This window comes from Argiope bruennichi, chromosome X1, assembly GCF_947563725.1.
Source record: "Argiope bruennichi chromosome X1, qqArgBrue1.1, whole genome shotgun sequence".
Lineage (NCBI taxonomy): Eukaryota > Metazoa > Arthropoda > Arachnida > Araneae > Araneidae > Argiope > Argiope bruennichi.
In genome coordinates this window covers 136,736,161-136,747,089 of record NC_079162.1, presented here as the reverse complement: position 1 = coordinate 136,747,089, position 10,929 = coordinate 136,736,161, and the positions used below count along the sequence as shown (strand labels likewise).

The window sequence follows — 10,929 nt, the reverse complement described above, 5'->3', positions numbered from 1 at the left end:
TAGCAGTGAAAATATTTTTTTGTTGTAAACTCATTTTCAAATCGAAACCTGTCATAAATTATTGTGAAAAATACTTCATAAAAGAAAATCATCTATGATATTTGCAATCGTATTCGGAGTTTTGTTTAAACTGGACTTTAATGATGCAAACTTTATGATTGTGATTTTACACAAGTCCGACAAACCTACATATGCATTTAGAAAAGTTTTCACGATATCCAAATAAGAGCTGTCAATAATATATGCATTTCAAAATTAAAATATATATACTTTTTAAAGTTAAAAATTTTTTCTGGTATTAAAAATAAAGCTATTTAAATTAATATGTAATTTTAAACTAATCTCTTACCTATCTTTAATATGTAAATCTTATTCAGTTTCATTCCATCTACTTATAAATCTGCAATATATTATACACACACACACATACAATTAAACATTATAGCAAAGCTGCAATGTAAGAAAAAGAATTATGCCCACTCACAAGAAAGTCTATTCTTCAACTGAGGATAGGAGCCTTGGTATATAACTGATGCTCCGAAAATGGATGTCGACTGACGCATAAAGTAGTCAATTTTTATAAAATACACTTGTTGTTGGATGCATATTCAATATTGCATTTTCGGCAAGCTTTTTAGCACAAATGTACCATTGTGCGAATAAAGAATTTTGCTTTTAAAGGATAATTGTGTTATTTTCATTTGCGATTTTGTGTAAACGTTTTTCTTAGAAATTTCAATCCCCTAGCAGCTGGATTTAAAAAAAAAAGATAAATAGGATAACTCATATAGTAGTTCAATGGTAAACACTTATGCAGAAAATTTAAAGGATTTTCGTAAATTTTATTTATTTGTCCGTGACAGATCAAATTTGTACTTCCTCGTAGCCATTAAATTTGATGTCCAAAATTCCAACTACCATTCAGAATTAAAAGCACAAATTAAAAGTTGTATGCTGCTAATAACACGGAAATCTCATCTTGCGTTATAAAATGCTGAACCTTGATTTGGAATTACATCGTGATTTTCAGTTTCCATTCACAATTGTTGATGCCAAAAAGGGTAGTTTAGGAATAAACTTTCTCAGGAGCGGTTAAATTGATGGGCAGCACTTAAACAAGCCCATCAACTTAATTATATTTCCTAGTTTTCGACTAATATTAAATATATAAAAGATAAAAATAATATCATAGCCAATAATGAATTTTCTATTATTAATGAAGTTCCGTTAATTCGTGCTGTCGTGACGAATGTCCTTGAACTACCCTGGATGCTTTGGTAGGACAGTGTCATCTGCAGGGTTTGGAGGCAGCGAGGACATTTCATTTTTCTTGTTTTGAAAGCCAGAAGTTCGACAAATACATCGAGATGAATAAATAATAAAATACTTTATCCTGGGGTTAAGTTATTCTCTTTGCTCTTTTGTTAGAGACATTTCCTACAAAAACATACGTTAAAGAACTTGAAACCCTTCAGATTGAAACAAAACGCCACATTAGTAACGTACTATGTTTGTATAGAATAACGATATTTAAAAGGATCCCCAACTGGCATCTTTTAATGAATTTCATAAAATATTTTTAAAATGATCTTTGATAAACTGGTCATTAATAATAATGAAGTACTCAAGGGTATCGAATTCTATGATCTACCATTTTAAGAAAAAAAGATCAAATAGCCGTAGCAATATATAGCTCTCCTAAGACTTAAGTCTCCACTACACCAACGTGACTCCTGAGTTGACTTTATGTATTGTATTCTAATTAAAAGGGTGCATCCATATTTATGAAGTAAATGTTTTTGCAGTGATTTTTTTTTTTTTTTTTTGTTTTTGTTTTTTGTAGAAATAATAATGTTCGGAGGTAAAGAATCTTTGAGTTGAATAAGAAAGCATTTGTTCTATTTTTCTATGACTATTTTTCATAGAAAGAATATTTTTCTAAATAAAGCCATATCTCTCAAAAAAAAATGGAAGTTTTTCTGCCTTCCACATCAATTAAGAATCAGATCATTTAATCCCCGGAAGCCTTTGGTGAAGAATCGGGTGTTATTCATTGCGATACCATTAAAAAAATCTAACAACTTCTTAATTTTTAGTTTAGCTCCCTTCAAAATTTGAAGGGAGCTAAACTATAATTTCAATTATAATTTGGAGATTCGTAATAAAAGAAAATTCAGCTTGGTAGAAATTGCTAAGCTATATTTAAGAAACCAACAAGATTTCCCCATGCGGTAATTAAAAAAGGTTTTTATAATAAACATTCATATTGAAAACAGCCACAGCACATTGTCCAGAGTAATACAAAATGCCTTCAAAAGAGTCAGTAACGAAAATGGAAGATGCGCGGTAGAATTTTTGAAGTGCAGAGATAATAAACAATAAATATTTGTTTTGTAGAAAGATCAATAAATGTATAGATAAAGTATTAAAATTCCCTTTTATTGGAACGGCATCGTAACTTATTAAGTCCAAGTTAATTCTTTTATTTTTTTTAAAATTCAGATAGAAGTTCAGAGGAAAGTGGAGATGTTTACGTATTCCACACAAGTTTTGTATTTAATATCTAGGAATATATCAGTTTGTAAATTTAAAAATAGGGTATTTTAGTGCATGAGTTTGATTTCAAAATCTATTAATGTGAAGGCTAAAATTCAATACTTTTTTAAGTTGTAGCCTATACATTTAAAAAGAAATAGACATTTAGTTTAAAATATTGAGTGTATTGTTACAAGTGTATTAGGATAGAATTTTACATCGCTTAAAAAACATTTAATAATCTCCAGACACAAAATATTGGCATTATGAAATTGCTATTTGTTTAAAAACATTGAAAGACAAATATCTTAAAAGTCCTTTCTTTATTTATACATTTCTCATTTCACTTACCTAACTACATAGAAATTATTTAAGAACATTCAATAAAATGTCTAAAGATATATGCCACTCATCGTGCTCAAATTATAAATAGTTAAAAAGCAAACATGGAAATTTCCTTTCAGAATTCTCTTTAAATATTACAGCCAAATCCTAACATCATGCACTGTATGGTCACCAGATACATTATTCACAGTATGCTGTACTTGGGCACTTGTATTTATCTCTTCCGAATATGATGCATTTATTTCAGAGTAGTGTTGTAAGGTATCGTGAGTGTTTTCAGAATCTTCCGAACAGTCTTCAAATATTGGGGGATACATAGTGTATCGCGATTGTAGAGAACAACGCGCTCGGTTATTTCTTTTGAATGGAACAGTTGAATGTCCATTGTGAAGATATAAATTTGAAGATGGTGAACTAGGGACTGAATAGGCAACGGAACTACATGGTGAAAGACTGATTGGTGCAGAAGTGATTCTTGGGGCTTTATCTAGTGGCGAAGGTATTTTGAGCATCTCTACTGCTGATTTCCGAGGACCAAGGGTTTGGCTGTTGCTTCTTGCTTGTAATAGCAACATTTTAAAATCATGCATACTCGTTGGCTTAGTTGGACCAAATCTGTCGCTGGCTAAAGATTTCCGTTCAGATGTTGCACTGTTTGTTGACCTGAAATCTGCCCAACTTCTCCTGTCTCTAGAACAGTCGAAACTCGATGTATTTCTTGGTGAAAGAAAACCAGTTTCAGCTAATGCGCCTTTAGATGGTGCTGGACGAAGATATGATGGGGAACATGAACGAGATGAAAATGCGATTGAAATATCAGAATCTGTTTTAATATTCATTCGCTTCTTGCAATTATGTATTACAGCAAATAAATCTTCAGTGGACATAGTACTGTGATGCGATTTATTTACATGTCCTTGAGGACATATTTGAGAATAACTGTTCTTTGTTAATGAATGATTATTTTTTTCGCGCTGAGAACCACAAAGCTGCTCCATTCGTTTTGAATGCAAGTCAATATTATGTTTGGTAAGAGTATTTTCATTTACTGGAAGTCCTGAAATGTTAGGATCTGGAGTTATTACTGTTGGAGTTTTCTGAAATGAATTCGTATTAACTCTCTCATTTGGATTATTCTGATTGTGAATAGGTTCGGAAAACGGTGTCCTTATCAAGTTTGCACCAATGGAAGCTCTAGAACTTACATTTTCTGTAGCATTTTTTTGAAGAGATATCGGATTTTTATGATATCCTCTTTCTATTTCTAGCTCTTTTGAATGGTATCTTTCAACATGTGCAACAGTATTAGAATTAGGCACGCTGCTTGCGATGAAGTGAGGATCATTGAGACTCTGGGTTGTATTTACAGAAATTAGATGGTGCTGAATTTGATTAGTGTATAGATCATTAATTGTTTCTTCTGTTTTTGTAATTACTCGTTTAGCAGCCCAATTATTAGATTTACTGTTATTTATATTGTTTGCATAGCTTTTAGGAGGAATCGTATATAACCTACGATCTAAAGAGTTAGTGCAATGTATTACTCTTCCTTCTGGATCCAAAAGAACTCGTGCTGCTTGTTTGGGTTGTAAAGTCATGGGATTCTGCGATTTAGGTTTTTCCTTGCAAAAGAATTCGCTATTATTTAAGTCCGATAAATATTCTCTATTTGATGCATACTTAAAATTATTACTGAATTCAGTAGTTAGTTGCTGATCACTGTCTTCTTTAAACAAGGTTTTCTTACACAAAGCTAAAGAATTATTACGCTCATTCATTGTTCGTCTTTGGATTGGAGTAACAGTAACTTTATGTGCATATTTAAGAGGTAATTCCATTTTATTCATATATGAATCTTTTATATCATATGTGTTCGGATGAGTTTTGTACATTGAAGTATCACTTTTTACCTGAGTTTGGAACTCTTGATCTTTAAATCTAAACTTGTTTTCGAGTTGAATTTCACTCTTTAATTTTGTTTGGTTAGTTGAAAACGATTTCAAGTAGTTTTTTGATTCGTTACCTTTTATTGGTGATATATTTTCTTTTAAAAATAAAGGTAAAGGTTTGACATTTTTAGGAGAACTATTACCATACATATTAATATGAGGATGATTTTGCAGTTTATTTAGTTTGTTATGAGAATTCTTAAATTTATTTTGTTCTTTTGTTCTTGATTTTATATTTATTAGGGTACTAAAAAGGTTCCTTTGATTCTCTGTTGGATGTTTAAATGAATCAGCTTTCTCTGTTTTCCGAGATTTTGAAGATTTCTGTTGAGGTTTATTTTTTTTAATTAATTCTTGTTTGATTCTTGGCTTATTTGTTTCTTTGCGATTATTTTTCAAATCATTTTCTACTTGTTTTTGTATGCTACAGTCACTATCCAAAGCCACAGGTAGATTAATTTTTTCAGCTGCATCTTTTATTGTAGCGGCGATTGTTGCTGGCGGTGGAGGTGGTGGTAAAGGTAAAGGTTCAAATCCTATGCTTGTTAAAGTCCCAGAGCTTGAAGTCATTTCTGTACCAGTCTGAGAGAGAAGACTATTTAAACTACCGTCACTTATTGTATAGACAGATAATGATGATCCATAATTATTCTCAAATATAATATCCGAAGAATCATCGCTTTCATCACTACTAATAAGAAATACGTCATATTCTGCTGATGTGCCATTAGAGGTTTCATCATTATGTGTAGCATTATTGTTTAAGATCGTATAATTTGATATTTCCGTTTCTTTATTTTCTTTGACCATATTGGGATTATATTCCTCTGATTCAGTGAACTTTGCTTTAAACCTGAAACATAAGATAAATATAAATTAATAGTTAACAGAGATAAGTATAAATTATTATGGCACAAAACTTTATTTTTAGATCGTTCTCTCTTCATGCATTTTCCTTTTACCTCAAATGTAATTTTTGCATTTTGTACACTTAATTGTTCATTTTGTCATTAAAGAACTCATTTTTGCTAAATATTGCCTTGAAAGGGCTTATATTCTATACAATAAGACTTTGTTGTTCCAAGCAAAGGTTCAAGTTAAATTTTCTTCCAATATTTACGTTTTGTTGAATTTTTTTTAGTGTTTTTATTCATATATTTATATCTAAGTTCAATGAACTATAAAATGTTTTCTAGAGTATCTATCAGGTTTGAAGAAAAAGAAATGGCGTGAAATTAGCAGAATATATTTCTAAAAAAACTCAAAACAAAGAAATTATCAAAAAGAAGCAAAGTATATTAATACAATTTATAATAATTTCTGAGAATTATAACTGATTTCTTTTTTAATAAACATATATTATGAGTCTATACGACAGAATGAAAGACAATCCATATAGTTTTCATTATTTAAATTGTGTTACTGTCAGCAATAAACAAGATGATAAATAATTAAGTATCTAAAACATTTACTAATTAATATTAATTTTTCTAAATAGCACTATCGACGAGAACGCTTACATACAACTTTGATCTCTTTTAATGCTATGAATGGGAAAGTCAAAATCTATATATATGAAAATGGTACCTATAACCGTATACGTCATCCATTAGGCTAAATGACAACGTAATAAATATGGAAATGCATCAATACAGGTAAATATGCATGGAAAAAATTTAGTATCTCATCTTTAATATTGTTAGGTTGTACATTTATCTTATACTGTTTAGCGCATTATTGATAATGATAATTTCTAAGCAAAGGTTTTCTATGTAAATAGTTTCATGTTTTTTTGAAAAAAAGCTAATTATTTGTTTCAGATCTTTTAAATTTCTTTTCATCGAATGTACACCATTGCATCCAATGCCATCTGAATTTTATTACAGATGTGAATTTATTCTTTAAAATTCCCATGTTTTTTAGTTTTTGTTTTCAGTTTAAAAATAATAAAGTTGATACAGGTGTTTAACAATTTTCAGCAATGCCATAAAATCGTAACATTGCATTTTTTCGGAATTACAATACTTATAGGATTTGAAATGAAATTAGCTAATGGAAAATCAAGAACCACAATTGGAAGCTTGTATCCTTTATTGGAAAAATTACCTGTTGTTAGCCTTGTTATTTGAAACTGAAGAATCAACATTCTTCATATCAGTATCTTTTGTTGCATATCTATTGTTTTCATTAGAATTAGTCTTGTTTTCAGAATCCGACGAATTGATATCGCTGCTGTAGCTCCAATTTCCACTCGAAGATTGATCTTCTATCTTTCTGTGACTGTTCAGCTGTCTCATTTCAACTGCGACATTCATGGCAGCTGAAACTGTTGAGATTGGGATATGACTTTTTAGTCTTCTTTTGCTCATGGCTGCTGATTTATTAAAGTCTAATGATTGAGGCTTTGAATCTAATTTCACAGTTTCATTTATCTTATTTTGCTCTTCAGAACTAACTGCTTGTGTAATGCAATCTCTGAAGTTTTGAAACGGAGAAATATTTGAATTTGAAGAATTGTTATTTTTTTCTTTGGAAATAATGCTATTTGTTCTTTTATTATTATTTTGCAGTTCTGAATGACCATCACATTCAAACGTAGAAATATTTTTCTCAGAAGTCCGTGTTGCCATGACTGCTCGCTGGCATTCCTCATTGATGATGTTATGTAGCACATCTTTCAGCTCTTTTGTGTCTCCTTCTGCTACTGTATTCCTCCTTTTCTCTTTTTTTTTCTTTCTTCGATTAAAAAAGTCCACCTAACATAGAAAATATAAATATATTAATTATAATTGAGATGGCTTTATTATTCGCGTGTGCAGACAATAAATTTGTATCACGATGTGTTTAGAGCAGAATTTCTTAAAATATTTACAGCGATTTTTTTTTCTCGAAGTTTTCAATATTTGTTAGCGTAACCCAAGAACACATCTAAAATTGAATCATTTCATAAAATATATATTTTTGTAAATAAATATATCTGAAATCTAATGAATATTAAGAAACATTTTTATGCTGAGAAGGTTTTAAAGTAGCTTTAGAAGACACGAGACAATTAATTTATGTATTGTGTTCATAATCATGTCCACGTTCATGTTAAACATCTGTGGCAGCCCTTTCGGCTCTCATTGTGGCACCTCTCGCTTTGCCATAAGAATGGAAAATGAAGAGTCTGCGAATGCCTTCACAGTGCACTGAACATTTGCGCGTGCAGACGCTTGAATACAACTGTATGTATAGGCAGTTGTGGTGTAATCATCAGATAACTACTGCAGAGCTGGATGGGGAACAACACGCATCTACAAGCAAATGAAAGAATAAAAAATATTGTTGAGTAGTTTTGGAAAGTCCGATATCACTGCATAATCTAAAACAATTTATGATGGTTTGCTTAATTAATTGAAAATAATAAAATTTCATTTCAGTATTAATTCAGTCAGTACTAATTCCTTTACTAATTACTTATTTAATGTACCGTAAGTAACAATAGATGAAATGCGGATGTTGTATCAAAATAAGAAAAAAAAGTAGAGAATTCGACTTCTCGTTTGGTTCTTATGTTGATCTAAAAATAATAAATCCGGGTGGAACCAAAAAAATGACTATCACTCATTACAAAAAGTCTCTTCAAAGATGTTTTTTTTTTTTTAAAGAGATATATTAACGAAATGTAATCAATTAAGATTACATTCATTATCACAATGAAAATAAATGCCTATTATTAACTGCAAATAAGAATATTATTTTATCATTAGAGATAATGACTGATAAATCACAATACAAATACATGTATCTAATATTTTTAGAGGACGACAGTGACGCCTTATAGGCTTAATCGAACAAGGAAATATAAGCTTCCTTCGCTTTAACTGTACTAATTAAATCGCCGTAAGACATAATTAAAAAAAGAAAGAAAATGCATAAAATATAACTGTTTAAGTAAATAAAATAAGTAGTTAATCAGCATACATGAATGAGAGACCGTCTAAAAGTTGCCATCCTATTGAAAGGTTGACCGCTAACATCTATAGGCACTATAGTGGATGACACTTGATTGGTTGTCATGTCGTTTTGGATATCAGTCGGCTTTTCTGTATTGTTATTATGAGGACAGTTGTACAAATTACGCACCTGAAAAACATAAATACATTGCACAAAAATAAAAGAATGAAATATATAAGCAATTTTTAATCTTTGCTCTGTAACGTTTTTTTAATTTTTTTACTAGTACTTGAACAGCTTTGGCTCTAATTATTAGCTCCAGGAATATGGTTGAAAGTAAACTATAAAAACAAAAGAATAATCAAGAAAGAGTAAGCAAGAAATAATAAAAAAAATCTCTTAATTTAAAATGTTATATCCGTTGGAATCATAGGAATGCGAGGAATGAGGACTTTTGAAAGGTCCTGTCAAGATTGTTGATTCTGCGAAGTTTCTCTTTAACTTTTTTACTGTAAGTTGTGTGCCATTACAAAACTTTGGCTGATTGATATTTCACAACATGATAATAGGCACACCAATTTTCAAATGCATTACGTGTGGTTGCATCCCTGGTAGATCGAGCGAATTCAAAAATTCTGTTGGATAATTAACTGCTTCTACAAAATTGTCAACGGATTGGTATGTAATTACCTTACTTTGAATGTAAGACTGAATAATATTGTTAAGTTCGTAGACGTCTTTGTTCTTGACCTTATCGTTCACTTAGTCAACTGTTTTTCTTATAATTGATTTGAATATTGGAAAATACTTTTTGAAATAATTCTTCTTTTGGCGTCACTAAATTACGGAAGTTATGGGGCTATGAAGTTCATTCTGAGGTCTGATCCGTTCTCAATTTCCAGCAATGAATTTGAGAATAACTCAGCTGATCGATCGTTTTTGCTGTTAGATACGCAATATTTGTAGGTAATTTCATTATGTGTCGTCATAAAGTAAAGTACTTCAGGCAAGTATTTATTTCGTCCGCTGGTGTCGATGGAGGAAATAACAGGTAATGTATGCCAAAGATTTCTTGCAAATTATATTAATTTGTTTCCAAATGGCCTGATATTTCCATACAAAAGAGCCTCAAGCGATCTTTTGTGCGCTATTGTGCATTCATTCCAAAAAATAAGTTTGCATTTCTGCAATACTTCCCTCTTCCGGATATTTTTGAAATGTTGCACGAGGGCATTGAATGAGCAGGTGAAAACTGCATGTTCAGTGGCAATTTGAAAGTAGTTCTTCCATCTGGTAGCAATGTCGCAGTTATTCCGGACGACGAAAGAGGTAAGGCTATGTCATTTTGGAATGGGATTTCTGCCAAAATCAACCTCAATAGGAACGTTTTACCAGTTCCTTCTGATGCATCTAAGATTTCTCCAACCCCATTATTGACAATTTGCATGATTTGATCGTAAAAATCTTTTTGTCCAAACATTAATTCAGAAATATTTGATTGCACATACGATAAAAGACCACCCGTGTTGTAATTTTGACTACGAGGCAATTCTATTTCGAATGAAGCAGCAGCAGATCGATTATTGCTAGCATCAACGCTTCGTTGTAGATTTCTACTGTGAAACTCATCTTTATACTTGAATTTTTCTTGCGTAAAATATCTGCTGCCATTTGCGATTTATATTTCTCTCGTAACTCTGTTGGAAATGAGCATTACATTGCGGAAAATGCCATGTGTAACACCGATTACAATTGTCAATTATTAGAAAACTGTTGGAGCAGACACATTTTCCAACTGCATTCATCTTAATATGAATGCTATGGTAAACAACAAAGCTCAATTTCAACACAATGTCAAACGATTCTTTTTATGTGCTCACGCTTCTTTTTATGTGTCATTTAAAGGATTTTCTACTCGCATTCTATATGTACTATGTTGTCACTTTAGAATGTAACAACGGCTTAATCATAACGAACATTTACCTTTTATTTATATAGATTTTATTAATTCATAATTATTACTATTTTTTTAATTTTTAAATTTATTTAAGTATTAAAGTTTGATTAACTAACTCAAAAACTGATCAATCAGCATAGCTCAATTCCAAAGCAAAGATAAACGAAATATTTCAATCCGCTAAAACAAATCACTCCGGGGAAA

General features: G+C 30.9%; 1 protein-coding gene across 1 annotated transcript in view; it reads right to left on the bottom strand.

The window, feature by feature from the left end:
* Positions 1-2,857: 2,857 nt before the first annotated feature.
* LOC129959136 (putative uncharacterized protein DDB_G0289263) overlaps positions 2,858-10,929 on the bottom strand; it is a 73,183-nt gene continuing 65,111 nt past the window's right edge. Inside the window, exons 3-5 of the mRNA XM_056071961.1 lie at positions 8,796-8,957; positions 6,936-7,585; positions 2,858-5,682 (exon numbers count right to left, since the gene is read on the bottom strand). Coding sequence (XP_055927936.1) covers positions 3,015-5,682; positions 6,936-7,585; positions 8,796-8,957 — 3,480 coding nt within the window. The 3' untranslated portion in view covers positions 2,858-3,014. The remainder of the gene's footprint in view (positions 5,683-6,935; positions 7,586-8,795; positions 8,958-10,929) is intronic.